This window comes from Gloeophyllum trabeum (genome assembly GCF_000344685.1).
Source record: "Gloeophyllum trabeum ATCC 11539 unplaced genomic scaffold GLOTRscaffold_00014, whole genome shotgun sequence".
Taxonomy (NCBI): Eukaryota; Fungi; Basidiomycota; class Agaricomycetes; order Gloeophyllales; family Gloeophyllaceae; genus Gloeophyllum; species Gloeophyllum trabeum.
The window spans coordinates 634873-658726 of NW_006920423.1; the positions used below are offsets into that span (position 1 = coordinate 634873).

General features: G+C 54.7%; 7 protein-coding genes across 7 annotated transcripts in view; 3 read left to right on the forward strand and 4 right to left on the reverse strand.

Annotated features, from left to right (window-relative positions):
- Window positions 1–1199: 1199 nt before the first annotated feature.
- GLOTRDRAFT_132689 (uncharacterized protein) lies at window positions 1200–3327 on the forward strand (the record flags this gene model as incomplete). Its single annotated transcript, XM_007871572.1, has 4 exons — window positions 1200–1367; window positions 1425–1466; window positions 1551–1810; window positions 3039–3327. The coding sequence occupies 4 exons, from the start codon at window positions 1200–1202 to the stop codon at window positions 3325–3327; spliced, it is 759 nt and encodes a 252-aa protein (XP_007869763.1).
- A 1322-nt stretch (window positions 3328–4649) lies between these two features.
- GLOTRDRAFT_107967 (S-adenosyl-L-methionine-dependent methyltransferase) lies at window positions 4650–6492 on the reverse strand (the record flags this gene model as incomplete). Its single annotated transcript, XM_007871573.1, has 9 exons — window positions 4650–4732; window positions 4781–4982; window positions 5045–5106; window positions 5163–5332; window positions 5390–5524; window positions 5585–5773; window positions 5832–5937; window positions 6020–6215; window positions 6292–6492. 9 exons carry the CDS (start codon window positions 6490–6492, stop codon window positions 4650–4652), a joined length of 1344 nt encoding a protein of 447 aa, XP_007869764.1.
- Window positions 6493–9845: 3353 nt separating this feature from the next.
- On the forward strand, window positions 9846–12137 carry GLOTRDRAFT_80888 (uncharacterized protein; the record flags this gene model as incomplete). The annotated part of the gene is made up of 9 exons (XM_007871574.1): window positions 9846–10337; window positions 10413–10554; window positions 10638–10881; window positions 10941–11090; window positions 11150–11285; window positions 11375–11490; window positions 11594–11681; window positions 11758–11785; window positions 11842–12137. 9 exons carry the CDS (start codon window positions 9846–9848, stop codon window positions 11916–11918), a joined length of 1473 nt encoding a protein of 490 aa, XP_007869765.1. The 3' UTR covers window positions 11919–12137.
- Window positions 12138–12638: 501 nt separating this feature from the next.
- GLOTRDRAFT_132692 (uncharacterized protein) lies at window positions 12639–14198 on the forward strand (the record flags this gene model as incomplete). Its single annotated transcript, XM_007871575.1, has 1 exon — window positions 12639–14198. The coding sequence occupies one exon, from the start codon at window positions 12639–12641 to the stop codon at window positions 14196–14198; it is 1560 nt and encodes a 519-aa protein (XP_007869766.1).
- Window positions 14199–14529: 331 nt separating this feature from the next.
- GLOTRDRAFT_140824 (uncharacterized protein) lies at window positions 14530–16622 on the reverse strand (the record flags this gene model as incomplete). The annotated part of the gene is made up of 8 exons (XM_007871576.1): window positions 16425–16622; window positions 16322–16375; window positions 16176–16268; window positions 15616–16120; window positions 15330–15562; window positions 14913–15281; window positions 14810–14858; window positions 14530–14757 (listed from the first exon to the last, which is right to left on the reverse strand). Exons 1-8 carry the CDS (start codon window positions 16505–16507, stop codon window positions 14530–14532), a joined length of 1614 nt encoding a protein of 537 aa, XP_007869767.1. The 5' UTR covers window positions 16508–16622.
- A 1816-nt stretch (window positions 16623–18438) lies between these two features.
- GLOTRDRAFT_117822 (serine-tRNA ligase) lies at window positions 18439–20405 on the reverse strand. The gene is made up of 8 exons (XM_007871577.1): window positions 20209–20405; window positions 20080–20150; window positions 19860–20021; window positions 19680–19803; window positions 19435–19628; window positions 18946–19375; window positions 18751–18890; window positions 18439–18691 (listed from the first exon to the last, which is right to left on the reverse strand). Exons 1-8 carry the CDS (start codon window positions 20342–20344, stop codon window positions 18590–18592), a joined length of 1359 nt encoding a protein of 452 aa, XP_007869768.1. The 5' UTR covers window positions 20345–20405; the 3' UTR covers window positions 18439–18589.
- A 1641-nt stretch (window positions 20406–22046) lies between these two features.
- GLOTRDRAFT_123030 (uncharacterized protein) overlaps window positions 22047–23854 on the reverse strand; it is a 2780-nt gene continuing 972 nt past the window's right edge. The window contains exons 2-4 of the mRNA XM_007871578.1: window positions 23503–23782; window positions 23263–23395; window positions 22047–23202 (exon numbers count right to left, since the gene is read on the reverse strand). Coding sequence (XP_007869769.1) covers window positions 22484–23202; window positions 23263–23395; window positions 23503–23782 — 1132 coding nt within the window. The 3' untranslated portion in view covers window positions 22047–22483. The remainder of the gene's footprint in view (window positions 23203–23262; window positions 23396–23502; window positions 23783–23854) is intronic.

Sequence of the window (23854 nt, forward strand, 5' to 3'; positions counted from 1 at the left end):
CCGCGCCTTGCACCTGCACCCCGCACCTCACCTCGTGCCTTGCACCTCACCTTGCGCCACAACTCAGGGTGCACCTTGCGCGGCGCCTCGCCTCACACCCGCACCCCGCGCCCCGCGCCCCGCGCCTTGCACCGCACCCTGCACCCCGCACCCCGCACCCCGCACCCCGCGCCCCGCGCCCCGCGCCCCTCGCCCCTTGCACCTGCACCTGCACCTATTACTTTGATTGGCACCCCCACTGGCCCCTACACCTGTGTGCCCCTGCTGCATGTAGCAGCACCTCAAAGCGCTCAACACTGCTCCGCTGTGTCTCTCTTAACCTCTCTTTGACCTAAACTAAATTGCTCCTCCCGACTCCTAGAGTTTGGGAGATCCCGGCTTCACCGGTTCGCGTCGTCGGGACTCCTAATTTCCGGGAGTCCCGGCTCAGCCACGATCTCCAAACCCCCGCCTGGTGGCCCATTTGCGGCGGGAAGCCCTTCGGGCTTTCTCCCGTAATGCTGTGTACCCCCCCTTCATGTGTGACCTGCCAGCGGGAGGAATACAAAGTTCGGAATTCTATGCCGCCGTGAGGAATGAGCAGAGGCATAGAATATAGACTTTGTATGAATGTGAGCGTTACGCAGGTCACAGTGACAGCTCCTGCTTTCGACGGCAACGACGCGCTCACTCAAGCGCGCTATATGGGCTCCACATAGGCTACCTTTTGCTTTTCCCTCCCTGCCCACCCTTATGTTTGATAAGCTGCAGATTGTACAATGCCTGGTAGCTTTCCTCTCTCCACACTGTTTTTCCCACTGGGTTTTCAGGTGGCATGAGAGGTTTTGAGGCACCCATGGCTTTCATTGCACCCTTGTGTTTTCTCATGACATGTATTTATTACTGGGTCGTGGATGTGGTTTTCTAGGCGGGAGTCCCGGCTCAGCCACGATCTCCAAACCCCCGCCTGGTGGCCCATTTGCGGCGGGAAGCCCTTCGGGCTTTCTCCCGTAATGCTGTGTACCCCCCCTTCATGTGTGACCTGCCAGCGGGAGGAATACAAAGTCCGGTGGCTCTGTTTCGCCTCTAGATCTGTTTCCTGCTTCAGATCTTTGTTCTTTTTTGCCACAAGCCACCCGATATCATGTGAGACACAGGCCAAGAGAAAAAATATATAAGCTAATGGCAGGAAGTGCAGCCACTCATTTCGCGCTCTCAACATGTCTGCGATCGGCTTGTCGACCATAACATCGGATCCTGAAGTAGCCATGTTTCACAGCGCTGAGCCGCTGCACACTCATCGTCATTGCAAAAGCTGTGGGCAGATGCGCCGCTGCATAGGCGGAGACTTCAAGCGATGCGGTGGATGTCATATGGCCACTTACTGCGTAAGCTCTCCCGTTCCCCCAGGAATGTCATTGCTCACCATCACGATTCAATGGTAGTCGAAGGAATGTCAAGTCCACCACTGGAAAACTCACAAGGACGTTTGCAAACTCTACCGCCACTGTCGCGACGCAGCAGCTGTGGGGACAGGGAACAAGAACGCGTGGATGGAATTCGCGATGTAGACCGAGTACCACCACACCTCGCTCATTAACGCCGCCCTCGCTGCATACCTGCACAAGGGCGGTGGACAAGGGTTCTCAGGTCTCGACAAGGACCGCGTGATGTGGCTCAAGCTGGAGTACCTCTCTGACCCGGCGCTCCCCTTCCAGAAAAAATTCAAGCCGCGTGGGACGCAGCTCGTGCACAGGGACGAGAGCTGTGATCCTTTCCTCAAGACGATATTTGCAGCGCGACCGCCCGCGGTGGATATAGGCAAGGTCGAGTATGGGAACAGATATGTGGGTACTACCTCGCTGTCATGTTCACCCCGGACGGGAAGACGAATATACCGTTCTGGAAACATTTCAGTATTGACAAGATCCGCGCAAAGGCGTATCCCGTTGCCGATCCTTTCGGAATTTTATGGGAAAACATAGAGCAAGGGCAGAAGGTGAACTTCTGTTGTGGCAAGATAGACGGGGAAGATACCTGTTGTTGTGGTGGATGGACGCATAAGGAGGTACGCGTGTATTTTAACTCCTGTTTTGATACTTTATGTGTTCTTAAGGGTATCGTAGGATGGATCAAAACCGTTCCCCTTCAACGGAGGAGGCAAGAGATGAAGAATTATATCCTACATAGGTGCTATTTACTTTTGAAGGATTATCTTACTGCTACAAGGGAATTACGAAAACCATTCCGCATTCTGGCCTTCCATCTTTACTTGACCCTGTCGAACCGTATGGAACACCCTGCCAATGAGATGTGTTATGGAAAGAAGCGGCGGTGTCTCCGCAAGCGCGCCTGTGTCACACCATGACAATCAGATGGATGTGATTAATCGCTGGAAGCTTGAGCAAAATGGTATCTGGTATGTGTGTTATCACAGATGAGCCGTGTGGAAGGATTGTGGCTGCTGCTAATTTCGGTAATTGTCATAATTCAGCTAATGCCGGTGGCTCTCTTGCATATTGTTCTCCCTGCCACAGGCCACCCACTAATTATAACATTGTTATGTGAGACAACAATTGTGCAACAGACATGAATACTCAATACATACTAACCAGTTTTCCCAACACTGAACTGATCTCTAGTTTCGAGCTTGTTGACCACGATGTCAAATCACATGTTTCATAGTGCCGATCCGCTGCATATCCACCGCCAATGCAAGGGCTGTGGTCAGATGCGTCGCTGCATAGGAGGAGAATTCAAGCGATGCGGGGGATGCAGTCTTGCAACGTACTGTGTAGGTAGCACTTCCTCTCATTGACGGGCATTCATTGACTCTTATAACAAACCAGTCAAAAGAGTGTCAAGTCCGCATACAGAGGCACGCACCTTCTATGGCGAGATCCGTGAACACGTCACTGCTATGACAGGTAACAACGTTGCATGGATGGATTTCGCCCTCTGGACTGAGTGCCACCACACCTCGCTGATCAATGTTGCGCTCGCGGCATACCTTAAACGCAAGTTGGGCATACGCGGTAAGAATACGCCCTATGGTTTAGTCTAGAGTACATCCCGGACACGTCCCTCCCCTACCAGAAGAAGTTCAAGCCTCGCGGGTCGCAGCTCATGCACAAGGACGACCCAAAGGAGTCCGTCATACTCCCCTCCATCTTCTCCGCGCGCGAGACAGTCGTAGATATTGGCAAGGTCGAGTACGGGACGCAGTACGCGGCTACCGGGGCATATCTCCTCTGTGTCGATTTCACGCCTTGCGGCAACACCAAATGTGCCGTTTTGGAAGCACTTCACTGTCGACAAAAGGCACGCGAGGACGCGCCCTGTGACTGACCCGCTCCGGCTTCTACGGGAGAATGTAGAACAAGGTAGAAAGGTGAAGTAGAGCTGTACCTATAGTCAGTTGCTAGATAATAATATCGCTTGTCTAAAAAAAGGAAGAAAGGTGAAGTTCTGCTGCGGTAAGATAGATGGGCCGATGAATGCTGCGGCGGCGGGTGGACACATAAGGAGGTATGTGACCAACTGGATCCATATTTGCTGGCTCTTGCTGATGCGTCGAAACCATTCCCTTATACGGAGGAGCCTCGAAATGCGATATATTGTCATGTGCACTGTGTCATGGGCAGCAGCTTGTTCCAGCCATTACTATCATTGAGGGGGTTCTGCAATTTTGCAGAACCCCCTCACCCCCTTATATCTCGTTCCACACTCAACCAAAAAATGTTGGGTAAGCTCAGGCAGGTATATATACACTAGAATAGACCCTCTGCCAAGTCAGAATGGGAATATCTGCTGTGGTTGAAGAGAGGGAGAGAAAACGGGTCCTGTAGGCCATGGGAAAGAAACAGTGTCCACTAGATCTCTCGTGATGCTCTCAACGGACTGCAGCGGAATGGCTTGGGATATCATGAATATGCTGTCTACAGTACAATACACCAGCCCGATAGAGTAAATAACGAGTGTGTCGAGATAGAGAGGCAACTTTGCACATCTCCCGGGCCCATATCGTGACAAAAGCGTGACATCGCTCGTCGCGAGATCCCACTGTGACCGCATGTGACGCCTTTTTGCAGAACCCCCTACATGAACCGGCATCTCTCTCCTACCTTCCACAGGCTGCATAAAAATGCACAAAAATAATGAGGACGTTCATCACTAAGTTACACACAATATGCAGAAGATCCGATAAGAATCCGTCAAGTGTGTGGAATGCTACAGGCCGAATTGGATACTTTTTGCAGAACCCCCTCAATGATAGTATATCTTGATCATATCCCTTGTTTCCATAAGCAATTCCCACGTGTATCACCAATCATGTTCTTCCAGACATATCGGATATGGACTATGCACTCGACAGAGGCCACATACTTCCACCGAACAGGGGCTGATTCACCCTCGGGATGCTGCCAGAAAGCTTCAGCCTCCCGAATGAGTGCCACCGTCTCGTTACTATGATCCGGCCTCTCCAAAATTCTATGCAACTCAATGTAGTAAAGCCGTACGTACTTGCTTCGGCTTTCCTTTCACTCGTGACTCAGTCTAAAACGGCCCTGGTAAACTTCCGTATCTACCTCCACTTCCGTAACATGCACATACCCCCTGTATCGTGCCCTGACGAGTTAATAATTCATGAAACTAACTTCAGCTGATCCTCACCTTGTAGTAGTAACCGTCTTTATCCTCATCCCCGCCAGCCGCACCATGTTCTCCATATCCGCATACGTCCGTTCAAACGCTATGCAAGGTGGGATATATCTCAGGAGGAGCAACCTAGCCTACTTACAGTTACAGAGCGAGATCAGGCATATGTTGATTGAATGCGCGATCCTGTGCATATCGCCGAAATCATTTGGTATAAAGGGCGGTGACGGGATAGGCTTGTAAGGGCCCTGTATATCTACGGTCGCCAGAGATTCCTTGACGCTCGGTCCGTCTGGGGACACGGTCGTGGGCGGGATAATCAAGTCTATGATGAACATCTGACTCTGCAATGGAAATGCAGCACGACGCTCAGAAGGGGATCAGATTCCATGATCGGGACGCCTACCTCCCCGTCCAGAATGTTACTCAGAATCCTAGCACCCTCCTCGTCCGACCAATCGTGCAAGACTGTCATTGATCAAGTATCGGTAAGCCACAACCACCAGTCTGCGACCGCAACCGACCTTTCTGCATCAAAAAGACATACCTCCCCGTCCCCCTGCGTCGATTCGGTTCGAAGAAGTCCTGCTCCTCGAATATGACTCTTCCGGCTACGCCCCGCGACGCGATGTATTTCTCCGCCGCTTCTCGGGTGGCCGGGAGGTCTTGCACGACGAACTTGACCTCGGGATACCTGTCCCCATGGCGTTAGCATCACAAGAATTGCGGGAGGAGGAGGACTGGTGCGCACGCAGCTGCAAGGGCACAGCAAAGCGTCCCCTGCCCGCCTCCAACATCCACTATCGCGTCTTTACCCTTCACGAAATCCATCCACGGCACGTCGTAGGTGACACCGTTGTCAGAGGCGACGCCGTATCCCCCCATCCTGGCGTTTGCAATATCTACTCAGCATCGATCCCCTGGCGTCTGCGTAACCGAAACCCACCCCAGCGCGAATCTCTCAGCCTCGCCGGGCTTGTCCGACAGCCAACTCCTTGGCCCGAAAAATGGCAGGTCAGAGTTCGCGTATATATTCCACGCCGTGCGCTCGGGGTTCCTGGACATCCGGAAGCTCTCGTCGGGGTGCGTCATGGCCTCGGGCAGCTTGTCGATGGCGTTGTTCATGTAGAAGCTCCTGGACGTCCGTTAGCCATAGTCACTCACTGTGATTGACAGTCCTCGTGCGCCCTCACATGTCCTTGGCGCAATGATACCCCTTCGAGCCCTTCTGCAACATGTGGCTGCGCCGATTATTCGCGAACCATCCAGCCTTAGTCTCGCGGAACCACCCCCGGTTCACTAGGAGCCTGAGCACGTTCTCTGCATGCACCTCAGTATGACTGGTCACATTGATGCGGAGAAGCCTGAGAAAGGACCGCACCTAGCTTCGGCGCATCCGTACGCGTCTTCACCGCCACGACACGCACGTCCTCGCCCTCCTCTGGGTTCTGGGCATCTGCGAGTACCTCGTGCAGCCCCAGCTCGGCAGCAAGGCGCACGCCTTGTATCTCGCCGGATGCGATGCACGACACAGCCAAGGCCTCCGCGGGGCTCTCCAGAAGGAGCCTCAAGCGGTCCTGGTACCGGGTTGCGGTATCAGTGATCAGAATTCGAGACCACATACTTGCAGCGGAATATGATTGGGGGGCTCACCAGGCTGCTCACGGCTACCCTGCGCGCCTCGTACATCCTCGGCGGGGTCACGTAGGACGGGTCGTCGATCGCGTGGGGCCGGGAGGTCAGGAGGGAGGGCTCCGGGAAGTGTTGCCGGACGAGCTCGGCTTTGAAGACATCTAGTGAGGTCGTTAGTGTCTCGAGGAGGCTGGAGATCTCGGATGTCGTCGATGTCGACATCATGTACGTCTATGAGGTTAGGCTGGGCGAATTGTTCAGCGAGTGTGCGTATTTTGTAGAGGTATACCGTCATGACTATAAATATAGATACAAGCACGGGGAAAGCGTGCCAGCCGTCTGAGGCCTCGTGGGGCTTAAAGAGGGATCTGTGGCGATTCTTTGAGAAAATCCACGATGACTGACGACCTTCGGATAAGGATGACGAGAAGTAAAAAGTAGGCTACTTGCCTTTTTGTCTCGACGTCAGCCTGAGTGAGGATCCCCCATGCCCTAGTTAGGTTACCTTTCACGTCCCCATACCACACCATGTCCTAGCCATGCTGACCTTCACAACGCAGTTTGCGCCATATGTACTATGACCATGGATCTCACTACTGCCTCGAGTATATCATCCTTCTCCCCGCTTCCCGGTCGTATATGGAGTGGCAGGTAGATACACTACGGTGAGCGAGGTGCGGACAGTAGTCGACAGTCTGTGAACGTACCTGGATTTCTCATTGCGGAGATGACATGCAGAGGGTTGACCATGTAAAAAGCTTGATGAGAGACCGGTTGGGGGGTCCGCTGAGTCTCGTATACCGTAGAACAGGGCCTGAGATTTAAGGCGCGGAGACAAAGAGAGCATTGTGTATATCGTGTAAAGCACTGATTCGGGTTCAAGTCTTTTATCCTCCCCCCCCCCCGGAGCCCGATAATTGGACAAGGCCATGGCCATCGGTGCGAAAGTATTGCCCGTGCCCCCGTAGTATAACATCTTCAAAATCGCGTTGCCAGAAAGTCGCGCGTTGCCCGACTTTATTTATGCTTTGAGAATAATAAGCAAGACATACTAGTAGACACTTTTCATAGACTGTTGCCCGCGAGGTATACCAGTCGGAACGAAACACAGTGAAGGAAATGAAGTAGCTATAATACAGTCGAGGATACAAGGCCGGCACAACGTGTCGCCTTTTTGGGACGAGCTGTAAAAATAGCGATTGATGGCATCATGCTGAGTCAGCCATCATGTGCCTCGCTGGTCGACTTTGCTTTCGTGCACCAGTCCGCGTTTCACGCCCAAGAGGGTGCTTGCGACTCCACGGAGTCGTTGAATTGAGTCGCGACTCGAATCATCAGGCCTCACACTTTGGGAGTTACACTCTTTTGGGCCTAGCAAAAGATTGTATGGTAGGGATATATGAAAGATTGGCTTTTGTAAATGATTTTGGGGCTCACAAAAGATAATCTTTAATGAGAATTTTGAAGCTTGTAATACAGTGGACTACTTATGTAATGCACCACCTGCTCAGATTTTGATATTTTGCACCCTCTCATCTTCAGCGGGTGTTTGGAAGGGAGAAAATTGTTATTACAGTATGTATACCATCTATGTAGTGTGCTACAAGTTTTGGATTGTGCCCAAATGTTGAGAGGGATGAGAGGGATGTCGAAAGATTCAGCACATGGGGTGCATTACTTTTGTGGAATGTGACCCTTGTCACAGAATCAACCTTGCTCCGTTCATCCTACACGAACCGCCTGTCGCTGCGTCTTCAACCACTGCACACTGTATTCTGCATGCTATGCTTTACTACTCGCCCACGAAATGCACCCGCATCTGCCATCTCAAGGCCAATGGCCCCTTGAACTCTCAGGTCTCCTCGGAGATGGGAATCCTGTGCTGTACCATGTCCCGTATCTACCGCCGATACTTTGGCACGACCGCCTACTATCTCGTTGGACAGAAGACAGGTCGGCCACGTATCTTCAGTGACTGCGACGCCCGAGTGGCCGCTCGGAAGCTCACTACGGCGATGACATCGCTGATGTGAAGAGGAAGTTCTTCCCGCATGTCAGCGATGATACCATATGGCGGCACATGCAAGAGCAAGGTTTATGGACGTACGTGAGGTGGAAGAAGCCTCTCTTGATGAAAGTGCATCGGCAGAAGCAGTTGCAGTGGGCATTGGATCACCGACATTGGACAGTTCAGGACTGGGAGGGGGTCGTTTTCACAGATGAGTCTAAATTCAACCTCGTTGGGTAAGATGGCCATTGATATGCACTGACACACAACAATCACCAAGGACCAAAAGAAATAAACCTAAACCCCGTCACATGGTGCATTATATAAGTGGTTCACTGTATATATTTTCAGCAGTATTATCTTTGTTGATACATTATAATTAAATCTTTTAGATTCCCTTCTGACACTGGGGGATCTGTAATCTTTAGGGCCAGGCAGAAGGTTGTATGAAAGGGAATTCCACAGGCTCTGATTGGCTGGGAATTCTCTTTTGTACAACCTTCTGCCTGGCCCTAAAGATTACAAATCCTCCTGTGTCAGAAGGGAATCTAAAAGACTTAATTATAATGTATCAACAAAGATAATACTGCTGAAAATATATATTACAAGCTTCGAAATTCTCAATAATGATTATCTTTTGTGAGCCCCAAAATCATTTACAAAAGCCGATATTTCATATATCCCTACCATACAATCTTTTGCTAGGCCCCAAAGAGTGTAACTCCCGAAGTGTCAGTAGATAGACTTCGGATCCTCTCTGGGGGTATTTTGTCAGCCTATACAAATTCCAATCTTCCAGCTCACAATATACATTGTCAAGGACATAAGTTTTAGAAAGTAAATGCTATGTAGTATATCCTAGCTTGCACTACATCTTGCACATTCAGTCAACGACTCACAAGCACCCTGTAGGGCGCGAAACGCGGACTTGTGCAAATTTGCAAAAGCAAAGTCGACCAGCGAGGCACATGATGGCTGACTCAGCGTGATTCCATCATTATCAATTTCATTTTATGAGTCCTGGGTTTACGAAGGATGAGTCCTTACCCGCAAAATTGGGTGTGTGCCGAACATTGTACTTTTTAGCTGTAGTCTTGACTACAAAGTTTAATGTCCACTTTAAAGTCTGTTTGTATTGGAGACTACAAAAAGACTACAAAATCGGATTGTAGTGTCTGGTTTCAATAATACTGTGTTTTCATCGTGGGTTTTTCTTGTATTTCTGTAGTTTCTTCTATGAAGAGGGGTTTTTGGGTCATCTGTATGCTGGAATATTTTGAGCATTTGATCGTACCTCCGTCTTTTACTGCATGCTCGTTGTTGTCTGTGGCATGTTGTTACCGTGGGAATTGACTTGTGTGGCGGTTTGTAGTCGATGGCTCAGGCGTGTCGCCGCGCCGGTTGGGATTCGACGTCTGTGATTGGCTGCTGTCTACTTATTCAAGGCGGGGCCGGGTATGAAGATGCCGGTCAAGCCGGCAATACCCCGGATCAACCAATGACGCCGACCTTGATTACCATTCCAAGTGTCGATCTCTTTACCCCGCATCCCCTCCTCCACACCGCCATGTCCCCCCGTCCATCCCTCCCCCAGCCAACAACACTTCTCTCCCTGCCCACCGTCCACCCCCGCCCTCTCAAACCCATCCTCCCACCGTCCTCCTCCCCGGGCCCGCAATCCCCCCTCCCCGCCGTCCCCTCTCCTCCCCGGCAGCCCATCCCCCCGCTCGCCGCCTCCTACACGCTCAGCACGCACATCCTCCCCGCCGCGCGCCCGCGCTCGGCGCCCCACGTCCCCGTCCCGGCAGACCTCAGCCCCGAGGCGGGCGAGCGCATCGCGGACAAGGCGGAGAAGCGGCGGTGGGTGGGGCGCGTCGTCGAGTGGCTGCTGGAGGTGAGGAAAAGGTACGCGGCTGGCGAGGTGCTGGGCGAGGACGAGAGCGGGGAGGGGTTGTGGAATGTGGTTAACCGGTACGCGCTGAAGGACGGGGAGAAGAGGGGGGAGGGGGGGAAGGGCGCGACGCTGTTCTTCGCGCACGCGACTGGGTTCCCGAAGGAGGTGCGTCTGTACCACTCGCCCATGTTTTAGATTGCTCATATGCTCCCCTTGCTTATTTGTTGTCGTCGTATGTAGATATGGGAGCCCACCATTGCGCACCTCGTCGCCGAATCCAGCGCCTCTTCCATCACGATCGACGAAATCTGGGCCTGGGAAGCCGTGCAGCACGGAGACGCCGCCCTGCTCAACGAGTCCCTCCTCAACCACAACAGCCTGTGTGTGTATGCCCCTTTCCTCCTTTCCTCCTTTCCTCTTCCCCTCTCCCCTCACTCCACTTACCCCCCTCTTTCCCCCGTATAGGTGACTGGCGCGACAACACCCGCGACATGGTGAACTTCCTGACGTACTACCTACCGCCCCCCTTTCATCCCGAATCGCCATCGAACTACAACTACCCACCGGAACCATACAAGATAAAAGGGGAGTTACCAACGCACCTCGCGCCGGTACCAGCGTCGTTGGCGCAACAACGCCTCACACGCGGCTTCGAGCCCGAAGGCCGGACGCTCATCGTTGCGGGGCACAGTTTCGGGGGGTGCACCGCGTTAGTCCCCCCTCCCCCCCTCTTCTTCCTAGTCCCTATACTAATGTGTCGGACACCAGGACGCTCGCCGCGCTCACCCACCCCTCGCTCTTCACCGGCGGGCTCGTCCTGATCGACCCCGTCATCCTGCCCGTGGGGACGTACAACCAGGCGATCAAGCTCCAGCTCACCGCCGGCGCGGTCGGGCGGCGCGCGGCGTGGAAGTCGCGGTGCGTCCCTCCCCTCTTCGTCGTAAGCTGAAATGTGAACGTGATCCCCACGCACACAGAGAAGAAGCCCACGCCCAGTTCGCCGCGACGCCCTTCTTCGCCGCGTGGGACCCCGCCGTGCTGCGCGTGTACGTCGAGTGCGGGCTCGCCGATCACCCTGAGGGAGGGGTCAGACTCAAGATGAGCGGGTTCCAGGTACACTTCTCCCCTTCTCCCTTCTCCCGTCTGCTTCCCTTCCCCTCCACCCTCTCCATTCCCCATCGGTACTCACTGCGACGGAATAGGAAGCGGCGATGTTCTCCGACACGACCGTCGCCTTCGAGGTCTTCGAGCGCCTCCCCGCTCTCGACGAGCGCGTCGAGCTGAAGTGGGTCCTCCCGGGCAAGCCGAAGAAGGGCGAGTGAGTTTCCTTCCCTCTTTTCCCTTTCTCTCTTTGCCCCCGTTGAGGGTTATGCGTCATGCGTTATGGAAATGGTGCTGACTGGGGGAATGTGTTTGTGTAGCATCGGCGGCGAGGAGATGCAGCCGTACCGCGCGTGGCGCCGGCCGGCGAACGCGGGGAACGTGCTGATTCCTGGGGCGGGGCATCTGGTGCGTGTCTCTTCCCGCCCCTGCGTCCCTTTCTCGCCAGGTGCCGCTTCCGCTCATCATGCATACGGTATTCTAGATCACACAGGAAGCGCCGAAAGCGCTCGGTACGTCCCCTCCCACACTCACAACGAGGACCCAAAGCTGATTTGTAAATGTGAAGCGGAGGAGATATGGGAGTTCGTGCAGAAGAAGTGCGCGGAGCGGGAGCGGAGAGGGGTGGGGAGGGCGAGGCTGTGAGCTGGGTGGGCGTGTTGTGTTGGTGCTATGGGAGATCGGGGCATATAGCGGATTTACATCGGAGAGATTTGCATATACTGTAAGCTCAGAACGTATTTGGATTCGGGCGAGGGCCTTCCTCGAGCATGCGTGCGTGGGTGGGGTATAACCTGTCTGCTTATTGTGGGGGTGGTTGAGCGTTGGATATGTGAGGCTTTTGACCTTTGGATGTCGAAGCTGAGGGCTGTCTACGCAAGCTCGGACGGCTGTAGGGGTGGGTCGAGCCAGCCGAGCTGGAAAGAACTGAGCTGACGCGCTGACGGCTTGCGAGCTTGCAGCTCAGGCAATGGCTCCTTGTATGTGAACACGCGTACAACACCTGCATATGATGTACGGTACACTTTGACTTAGTGGTCTAAACAACGCCTCAAGCCGCTCATAGCGGTGAGCCGAGCCGAGTTCGAGCTAAGAAAGTGTGACAGACGCGTGTCGTCACGCATTCGTGCCTCATTTAACGCGCGTCAGACGCGACGTTCCCACGCATCTCTCTCTAGCCACACCTCTCGCTCCACCTTAATCTGAGCCGCTCGTGCTTCCTCTACAGATTCCTCGTCCTGCTGGTGTAGCTGAATTGACTCTCTATCGATGGAATCACTTAACTTGAAGCAGCTCTCTGTGAAGCAGCTCAGGACCCGGACGGCAGCTATTGTGGAATCGCTCCAAAGGTGCATTAAGGTCGCTATGGATGCGCAAGAGACCTACGTGGGGATGAGAGGCAGGTCTCTCGAGAACGAAAAAAAGATCTGCGGTGTCATGAAGTTTATGAACGACGAGCAGCTTGAATTGTCCAAGCTATTGCAGGCCACCACAGACGAAATGGTACTACGGTGCAAGACACGTCTGCTTGCGTTCCTAGATGATGATATACTCCGCCGAGTCTTTAGGCTGGGCGCTATGAACGGGGACAAGCGTAGCGGTACTGGAATAGCACCTTTCGAGATCACTATTGCTCAGGTCTGCCGCCGCTGGCGACATCTAGCGCTATCTTCGCCCACACTGTGGACGAACATATATGTGGGGCGGCCTAGCAAGGGGACTCGCTCGCGTATTCAAGCCTACATTGAACGCTCTGGCACAGAAAAGCTCAATATTACAATCATGCCTGGGGGTTCAAAGAGATTGCCTACTCGGGAGTTCCAACTACTTTGTGGGCATGTTGACCGATGGCAGAGCTTCAAGCTAACGCTTATAACGCGTCCATCTAGCGATGTGCAGCGATTTTTTGAACCTCTCGCCAATGTTAGCGCTCGTGAGCTCCAGCACTTCGAGATCCGCGTTTCACCAGAACTTTGTACTCAGAGTTGCGCCCCACTCTTTTTGAAGGCCCAGCTATTTGGTGCAGGGGCACCACAGCTGCACACCATGCTCTTGGGCGGCGCGGGCTGCATACTCCCGGAGCCGCACATGTTCATGCGTCTCACGACGCTCATGCTGGCGCCTCCTCACCACGTCATGTGGCTGACATACAAGGATCTACGTGCAGTTCTCAATGCAACCGTATCATTACGGCGACTCATCATCAACGGGAGCGTTGTAGTTCCTGTTGCTACTAGACGGCGGGTTTTACTTAACAGGTTGGAAACTTTGGAGTTGTCTTCAGATCACAGCGATCTTCTTTTCTCGCTGCTTGAGATGCCAGTGCTCAAGGCATTGGATCTCGATGGACGCAGCCTTACTCAGTCCAGGATGGAACGCGTCATGGACGCGTTCTGGAAGCCTCATGGGGCTCTGCGTTTTCCCTCTCTAACCTCGCTGACATTGAGGTCTTTCGAATGCATGCTGGTGCTCGGTCGTCCCGATGCAATGCCTGCTCTGGAAGAGCTTGCGATCATCGCTGATGCCAGGACTGGCATTAGGGATGATATACTGCTCACATTGACAGAAAAAAATCGAAACGACGACCAGGTTCTATGGCCGCGACTACAGAAACTCAAGCTAGGCGGTCGGTTCAAGCTTTCACTTCTATGGGACGTATGCCAGGAGCGTGCCGGGCTGGGGCACCGTTTGACGGAGCTCTCCATCCCACGCTCTTGCATCGAAGAAGAGCTGTGTGAGTGGTTCGAACGATACTTCGTCCTGCAATACCACGAAGACACGTGTTGGTCCATAGCTCCTGATTTACCGGAGATCGCCATAGAAGAGGACGATCCTAGCTCTATTGAACCGACCGTAGAGGATAATAGAAACTATTATTCCTCGGACTCTGACAGTCCTATCTCAAGCGACTCTTCTGAGGAATGATGAGTAACAGCACCACCATACATACACGAGTACCAAGAGGAAATAAATAGGATCTGCATTGCAGACAGAAACGGCTACAGACGACATTGTACATATTAAGCGTCCGGCGATTGTATGTATCAGTAGAGGACAATACTATGAAGAAGTGATTTGGCATTGTATCCTTCGTCGAGCGGCTTGATCTTGTGTCTTCCCAGTTGTGAGGTAGTGGCACTGACAGCCGGACGGAACGACCATGGATACTCAACATATTGGCACAGGTGACGCTGCCCCTGCCTGTGCTGAGGACGAGATGACCTTGCCTCAAAGACTTGAGGAAACCTGCATTTGCTCAGGCTATCCGAGTTATCCCGAGGAGCCGAGCCATTCGTCTTCCCCAGTTGCCCACAAAACCAGGACGAGGCTCATGAACCGGCTCCGTGGCGCAGCTTTGAGCAGGGACACGCCTCGCATGTACCTGCTTGGGGATCGGTGCGATGTCCTGGGACAGAAGGAGTGCCAGGTCTAGTGACTCGTGCAAGAAATTTACCAAGACCTTCTTGTCCCATATGTCGCTCGCCTAAAGCATAACAAGAGATAAGCGAGGTACCATCATGTAATCTGAGGCGTACCGCGATTTGGACGTGCAATTCGTTATTTAGAGACCAGGCATGGCAAACACTTCCTCAATTCATTAGAACCGTACCGGATGACACACAATAATGCAAGACTTACGGCCGGGTGAACGCTGACAGACGATGCCCCAACGTCATATCGAGCAGTTCGAGAGTAGGTTTCTTCGCTTCCCTTGGCCACTGTGAAGGTACATGATCTTCGATCACCCCCATATCCGCCACGACGATGGCAGAGGGGTTCGGGCTCGAGGGGAACATCATCTGGTACGACAGGAAGGGGAGGTGCGGACTCGCGAGCCATCTCCTATACTGGGCCTGCAAACTTTGCATGACGGAGATCAAAGCCTCCCTAGACACAGCGTCCTTTGGGACGTCTCTGAAGTCGATGGCGAGGGGAGCGTAGGCCAAGCTCGCTCCCACGCGTACGCGCGGATTATGAGGTCCAATGAATAGAGGATTGAGGGGGATCCTGAGTTGATCGTCAGCGGCAGTTTTCGTCTGGGCAGCTACTACCCACATAGTCATATCTAAAAGAACATTCGCGTCTTCGGAGAGGGTTCCCTGCCGAGCGTTGTTGGCAAAGGTCGTCAGCACGAAGGCCGCTTCCAGGAGGACTGTCAGTGATAAATCCAATCGCTTGAGGGCGGCCTTGAGGGCTTCGAACTTGGCCGCGGGTATGACGCCGTGCGTCCGTATAGGCAGACCCTGTTGACGAATCTCGGCTCTTTGAGCTTGCAGTGCCTCTGAAGGCTGGGAAGGAGACGGTCAGCCTCTGACCGGACGTTGTAGACTATGCAAAACACCTTATCCCGCGTTACTATTCTCCGAACCTCTTGAAGTAATGACGGCACTGCTACGTCAGCACCATCGCGTATCCCTCCCGCGGATGTTATAGGGCCTGCAGGCAAATTGCGCCATTCCTCACCCCAGGGTAGGTCGGCGATAGCGGAGGGGGATGATGTCGGATGAGAGATGTAGTCAAAGACCTCGCGGAACACAGCCAGAGTCGCTTGGGGATCGAGAAGAGCATGGCTGCCGTGTATAAACAGCGAGTGGATCCCAGACTTGCGCAGGAGTAGATGACACTCGAAAACCTTCGTGAAGTGACCATCTTTGATCGGCATACGTTTTTGGTTGATGGCGGCGATGAATTCTTCATCGGACGTCTCGGTCTCGTGGACGAGCAACGTCTGCTGAATCCAAGCTTCTATCTCTTGGATGCCGGACGGAGGTCTGTAGACCCAGGCCCGCTTCTCCGAGTCATGGTAATCATCCTCGATAGACGCTGCTATCAGAGGCGTGACAAATCTTTGTCACGTTTAATGAGTAGACGGGGAGAAGGAAGTTTAGTAATATGGCGTACCTGAGATGACCCATCGCGTCGTGGAGGTGTTTTATCAGGTCCGCAGAACTGCACGTAGTCTGGAATGTGAATCCATGGCATGGCTCGGGAGCGCTGTTACCAAAAATATCAAGCAAGTTTGCGAGGCGGGCTAGTGGATAGCTTACCCTTCGCTGAACATATGCATTCGTTCCTTAACGAGCTCGGACCCTAGAAGCGGTCTACCAGATGGGTTCGACCAAATCCCGCGTGGCGGAGTGCATAACATACCTGCTATAGGCCTGGAGTGCACCTACCCATTCCCACTGCGGCTCCACGTCAGAGGTACTGGCTGAGATGCCTACTTGTGCCATAGTATGAGGTATATACAGAGAGATTGAGCGATTGAAGGAGTGTGAGCGTCAGTTAGATTATAAGGAGAGTGGTAATTATAGAAAGATGTCAAGCTGTCAGAGCACGAGGTCTGTGACTTCGGTGAATAAGTTAAGTTGAAGACGGCCCGCACATTCTAGATGTGAGTATGTCTTATACTTGACCTAAGCTTGATGGTGGAGCCTGTGATCAAATCGCACCGCCATGTTGTAACGCTCCCCAGGGGGTATGTATTGATGGAGGCCGAAAGCCGAGATCTTAGACGTGTCAAACACAATAGGCCTGAGATTTTTAGGGAATCGCGCCTGGGACTCACCATAAGGCATTGGAAGCTCTGTAGGGAAACGGGTAATCGTGCGATGACATGGAAGCTATAGATCTTCATTCTCATGAGCCTCAAACGTGTTTACGTTGACCTTCTGCGACCGAGAAGCGTGGGAAATTTAATTATGCCCTCGAACCGATAGCTCTGTTTCGTCTCACTGTTCACATGCGCTCGCGAAGAACCTCGAGGCTGCCGTTTGACGATAGTCCAGCGAACGCAGTCCCTAGTTTCACTTTCGACTCTGAATTCTTCTAATATCTCTCGAAGCCTGCTGTGACTATGCACTGCAATAACGCTGCGGCGAGAACGCATGAAAAGCACTCACGACAGTATGGCTGAGAACGCCATCATGATTCCGGGCCTGTCACCTCTCTGCTGGGATCTCCGGTGAGTGCGACCACCGTCGGTCGGAAGCATTAGCTTGGCCGGGACCGAGGTCGAGGTCACTGGTAACCCTCCGGGTAGATAAAGATCCCTCACGCCTCCTGTGGATGGACCGTGCTGGCAGGTGCTGGATCTGACGTACGGTGCAAATTCCAGGGTTCTGCCAAATCAAACCGTTGTCAATCAGCATTCTCTGTCTTTAACATGCCCAAGATCGAATGGACCCAGCTAAGCCAAACTTCGACTTTTAGCAGTGTGGAAATTTCCTTGTCATGTTAAGACATCTTCTGATATGCCCAATTTACACGTGTCTTTCGCCGTACTGTGGCCGCAATTGGAGATTCACTTCAAAAACCCGCAAGAACAGGAGGGCCACTGAGCTGACATCCAGCGGCGAAATACTAGGATTCGAGAGGGAAACATCATAGGCCAGATCGGCAGGGTCATCCCTAGGTCTGATGTTCGGCTGTAAGTGAAGTACTTGAGCAATGCAATGCGTTTTCCTTCTAACGGGAACACTAACACCCGATGGCACTAAATGATTATTCATTGGTGATCCGAGATATTAACACCCTTCCTTGTAATTAAGGCAGAATTCTACTTTCCTGTAGGATCTATCAGATACGTACAAGAGCCCTTTGACGTTGTCCGGGTGGCGTGGTCGGCGTTCTGGCGCCGATCTTCTACCCGTGAACGTTCAGTGCACCTCTGCTGAATCCATAGGTCCCCGCATTGCCAAGGTATGCCAGGCTTCATGTGGCGTATCACGCAACGATGGCATGCACATGTCAGCTTGGGAGCCCGATATCGGTACGCGGGCCCTGTCCATTTCTTCCTCAAATTTCCGCACCGGGACATCAACAAAGCTCTCGCCTCCAGTACAAGAGGGCGTGTCTCCTTCTCATTCCAACTCCGAATATCGGATCCATCTCTTCACCTGCTAAGTGGTGACGACCTGTTACCGTACCTACCACATCGCTGCCAGTCAAGGTCAGGTGCACTATCCTCGCTCGCCACATCCACATCCATAGCACCGTCAATCGATGGGGCTAACTCCTTTCGGGTTCGCAGTAGCTTGCCCATGGCGATAGTACGGTGGTCCTGAGCACCGGACATATGTCATGTTGACAGTGTAAGCACCTGTGGGCTATAGTAGTACCAACATCGGCTAGACTGCAGCTGCTCCGGTATCCGGGTAAGTTTAGGATAGAGTATACAGCAGCCACAGACGGTACATTGCATCTGGATACCGCACGAACAGGCAGCATGCGCAACGGAAGTGAATTGCACAGTATAACACAAACGGATATGACTCCATAAATACTACCAAGAGACAGCAGTGCAAGACAAGGATCTAGGCTTCCTTCCTCTTGTACCCCTTCGGTAGGTCCTTGACGAAAGGCAGGAAATCCCTGCCTTGCATGTATGGCCGTAGAGGCTCGGGGATGACGAGACCCTGTGTATCAAAAATATCAGCACCCTTCATAGTAGGAGCCCATCTTGAGAAGCACTCACATCTTTCGTTTGGTAGTTCTCGACGAGACAGCATAGGGCGCGTTCTGTGGCACACAGCGTCCCGTTGAGCATGTGCACGTAGATTTTGCGCGCCTGGTCTTTGCTCTTCAAGCCACACCGAACTTCCAGCCGTCTGCTCTCTGCACCCGGAATCTTCAGCGAAACTCGGACTCGTGACGGAAATGACAAACTCACGGTAGTCCGTACAATTCGAGCACGACACCAACTCCTTATATGCCCCCTGGAACGGGAACCACGCTTCCAGGTCATACTTTTTGCTCGCCGCCAAATTCAGCGCACCAGACACAATCGCAACGACGCGGTACGGCAGGCCGAGGCTCTTGTAGAACTCCTCGCTCGCGCCGATCATCGAGTCGAACATCTCCCAGCTCTTCTCCGGCTCGGTGATGCAGAACTGCTCGACCTTCTCGAACTGATGCACGCGGAAGATGCCCCACATGTCGCGCCCCGCCGAGCCGGCCTCTTTGCGGAAGCACGTCGAGTAGCCGGCGTAGCGCACGGGGAGCTGAGTTTTGGGGTCTTCGAACCATTCGTCGGAGTGGAAGGCGGAGATGGGCTGCTCGGAGGTTGCGATGAGGTACTTCTCGTCTTCTGCAGCAATCACCTACACATCACGCGAGCCGCATCAGGGGATATGCTGAAAGTACACGGAAAAGTCCTGACCTTGTAGAGTTCCTCGTCGAACTGATCCAGCTGCGCTGTTTTTGCCATGACATCCTTGTTCATGAAGAACGGCGGCTGTACTTTCTTGTACCCTTTCTTCCGGAGGAAATCTAGTCCGTAGGAGATCATCGCCTGATTCAGATCGATACCGTCATTTGTCAAGAAGTATCCTCGATGTCCAGCAATCTTAGCACCTGGCAGAATCACGTCAGACGACGATGCTGTGAGAGGTAACTACAACGCACCTCGCTCAAGGTCCATAGCATCTAGTCGTAATAACACCTCATGATGGGGCATGATATCCGACTTCTTCTCCACCTGCGCGTTCGGTCCTTCAGGATGCCATGTCCGGAGCGTGACATTGTCGTCCTGGTAGATGCCCCGTCCTTAGGTACGCACCCTGAGTAATGAAGGAGATAACGCACCTCCGTCAGGCTAGTGGGTACATCTTTCGCTACAATATTCCCCACAGTCGACGCCTTCTGGCGCATCGTCGCCTCGAACTCCTTCGCCTCCTTCCGCTTCGCATCCACCTGCGCATCGATCTCCTTCTTCTCCGCCACCAGCGCGTCCGCGTTTTCCTTCGCCTATCACTGCACGTAAACACGGGCCCCGGGCGCAACGACGCACGGACTGACTACTGACTTTCTTCTTCGCCGCGATCTCTTTCTGGACCGCGTTCGACTTTTTGCTCAGCTGGCTCGCTTCATAGTCCACTGCCTATCCCATAAGCATGGGGCACCCAAACCTGAAACAGGGGCGAAGGGTCCTTACATTTTACCCACTCGGCGTACATCTGGATTACCTCGTCCACGAGCTCTGTCGAGAGCCCGCGCCGCTTCTGCGACTCCCGGATCTCCTCCGCGTTCCCCCCTTTCGCGTCGATAAAGTGCAGGACGTCTAGCGTCATTTTGCTAATCCAGATACGTGTTTGGACTCGTAGATAGAGCGATGGAGGGACGAAGTAAGGTAGAGGAGATGACTCGGACGGTTTGCACGGATACTATCGATTAATTAGCTTACGTAAGCGAGATGTATTTTTGTCGTTGAGGCTTTTTCTGCTTTTCTTTTGTCTTCTGCTACAACCAGCATCGTCTTCAGAGTTCCACACCCCACCTTCTGGCGACAGACCCCTTAATCCTGCTCCATCTATGCAGTCGAACACTTGCTGCAAAAGAAATGCTGCAGCCTGGGATGTCAGAAGGAGGCAGATCTGTTTCATCGACTCGATTCACCGACAGGATATGATATGAATCCGTGATTCAATCCTTCTACTGGCGCGGCAGCAGACACAGGAGCATACAATGAACTCAGCGGACGCATATGCTCCTGCGTCTGCTGCTGCAGTTTCGTTACCCGTACAAGTCGAACGGCGAAGGAAAGTCAGATTCGGAGTGTTTTGCCGTAGAGATGTGGCGCTTGTAACCTCAGGTTGCACGGTCAGATCGTCTCTGTCTACCCTCGTCGTCTCTGACGGCACCTGGTGCTAAGTGCTGACAGGACATTCGCAGACCCGTAGGCATCAGACAAACGCAGTGGCTCACTCAACTCGACACGACATCAGATAATCACCGCGCACCACCCTAATTTCGCGCCCGATCCAGATGCGTACGGATATCGGAGCGTACCACGGTCCGTCCGCGGTATCCATCGCGTCTGTCCGGATAGGCCGCCGTCTCCGTCCCCGTCTAGAAAAGGTGCGTACAAGTTACGCAGCGAGATTGAGAGAAGGGCGCCTAGGCCACGATTAGGGGACGGATGACCCTTGATCGTGGACGAGGCGCCCCTCCGGCCCTCCTCCGCCTCTGTCCCCTATGCACGCGCAGGTCCTGCTCACCACTCTATAACGCTCGCTATGGGGGCACAGCTGCCCTGACCGGTCGTCCATCGCCTCAGATCCAGTTCATGGGCGGTACCTCAGGGCATTCATCCTCATTGGCGTATCTCTACTGCTCACAGTGGCAGGACCACCCCCCCCTGCCTCACTAACCCCGTCGCCTAGGCGCACGATGCCATCCTCGTTCGTCTACCCGCCTGGTCCGTCCCCCGCGCCCCTCTTCCGTGCTCACTGATACCAGTATCTGCTATCTTCGATCTCGACAAGCAGGACGGCTGTGGCCATCGCGTGCAGGTGGTGCCTCTCCGATGACCAGAGCAATCATTTGCGCTCGGGTTGTCCGAGCGGCACCCCTCCTGGCTACGGCAACTCCCATCCCGCACGTACGTATCCATCCCGCATGTATGTATTCATCCTAATCGACATTCCTCGACACGGAGGCCTACTGCCCCGCTCTGCCGCCCTGACCCCAGATGCACTCCGTGGGCGGCACGCCAGCGCATCCGTCCTCACGCCTATGTATCTCCTCTGCTACCCGCTCGGCGCGGCGACCACAAACCGCTCCGCCCCGCCATCAGCCGTCGCATCAACGCCGAGACCCAAGCCCTCGCCGCTGATGGTATCCTTGCTCCCGCGCACACGTCCGTGATCACACGCGCCGATATCCCGGAACAGCGGACGTGGCCGACACGGCTAGGGTCACGGCACCTCCTCTCGCCTTGCACCTGCGTGCGCATGCGTACTGTATCTCCTCCGTTTTCACTGGGGCGAGCCTCCAAGCTGCATGGACAGCCGTCCCGTAAAGACGTTACACAGCGAAGTACCTACACATCAAATAACGATAACTCACTTTACGATACGTATACACTACTCTACACAATTACCTCCCTTCCTCTATCATACCCTTCCATCCATCCTTGATATTCAAGACCCCCTCCTACATTACCACCACAGTACACTACTTCAAACATATGAAACTCGATGAGAACAGATATCGCCGCCGCTTGTGCTTGTGTTTGTGTGGTTGTACAAGTCCATGAATCCCAGAGTCCCGGCCAGCGGTGTGGGACGAGATCACAACCTCGCCGCCACCTCCCTCCCCGTCCCCGTCCCCCGTCCCCTCCTGCGCCCCCACCGCTCAGTCAAGAAGCGCCCAAGATCCAACGCGAGCTCCCCAGGACATTCCTGCACGATCTACCCGCCCCAAATCGATCAGCGCGCCCCCAGCACGAAGAACACAAGGACACCGACCAAATGCGACGCGCGCTCCACGACCACGTTCCCCGCATTCGCCCTGCGCCGCCAGCACCGCTCGCCCATCTCGCGGCGGCCGAGCTCCGCGGGGCGCCCGGGCATGACCCAGTGCAGCGCGACGCGCGCCGGGAGCGCGGCGAGGCGCTCGAACGTCTCCGCGGGCACGCGCGTGTCCGTGAACAGGATCGCCTCCTGCACGCCGCTCGTCTTCAGCCGCACGCCCGCGCCCGCGCCCTCCTGCGCGACCAGCCCGCACTCGACGTACACGCCCAGCGCCTCGGGGTCCCACGCGGCGAAGAACGGGCTGCGGTCCAGCACGCGCCGCGCCTCGGCCCTGCTGCGCCACCCCTCCCTCCGCGCGAGCGCGCCGCGCACGAGCCCGCGCACGGTGCGCGGCGGGTAGCAGCCGTGCGGGATGATGACGGGGTCGACGAGGACGAGCGCGGAGAAGAGGGCGGGGCGGGCGGTGGCGGCGAGCGCGGTGGTGCACCCGCCGAAGGAGTGGCCGATGGCGACGAGCGTGCGGGAGGTGTAGCCGTGTTGGGCGCGGTGGGCGGAGAGGGGGGCGGGGACGCGCGGGAGGAAGGTTGGTAGAGATGAGGATGTTGAGGACGGGGAGGCGGGGAGGTAGGCGGTGAGGAAGGCGAGGATGTCGCGCGCGTGGTCTTGCCAGTCGTCTGGAGGGGGTGGATGCATGCGTGAGTGATTATGTAAATGGACGGGGGGTGAACACGCACAGAGGCCGCCGAGGTTGCCGTCGTTGAGCAGCGCCGAGTCGCCGTTCTGGACGGACTCGATGCACCAGATCTCCGCGATGTCGACGCGCCCGCGGGTGTGCGCGAGTAGGCGCGCTATCGTCGGCTCCCAGATCTGCGTAGCACCGTGTCAGCGGAGGAAGCGAAGAGCAGGCCCGGGACGGAACGGGACACGCGCGATGGCGGAGGAGAACCCCAAGGCGAATCCGAGCAAGAACCCACCTCCTTCGGGAACCCGATCGCATGCGCAAAGAACAGCGTCACGCCCCTGCCCTCCCCCCTCGCCGGCGCATACCGATTCACGCAAAGCCACAGCACCCTCTCATCCCCTGCACCTGCCCCTGCCCCTCCCCCGCCCTCGCCCCTCCCCCACCTTTCCTTCATCCCCACCAACTCCTCCGCCACCTCCCGCACCCTCTCCTTCCTCCTCCCCTTCCCCCCGAGGTCCGGCACGGGCACCGCGGGCGTGCACCGCCCCCACGCCGCGGGCACCACATGCGTGCTGCACGCCCACCCCGCCCGCGCGCACCACTCCGGCGCGCGCACCCCCAGCTTCGCCACGCGGGGCAGCACC

What these genes read in the sequence shown, in the direction of transcription:
- GLOTRDRAFT_117822 (XM_007871577.1), bottom strand. Translation starts at nt 20,344, where the DNA reads ATGACGCTAGACGTCCTGCACTTTATCGACGCGAAAGGGGGGAACGCG. An exon ending in TCGACGAGGAACTCTACAAG is followed by an intron (nt 19,376 to 19,434) that starts GTCAGGACTTTT and finishes CGTGATGTGTAG; the next exon opens with GTGATTGCTGCAGAAGACGA. An exon ending in CTCGAATTGTACGGACTACC is followed by an intron (nt 18,891 to 18,945) that starts GTGAGTTTGTCA and finishes TTCCGGGTGCAG; the next exon opens with AGAGCAGACGGCTGGAAGTT.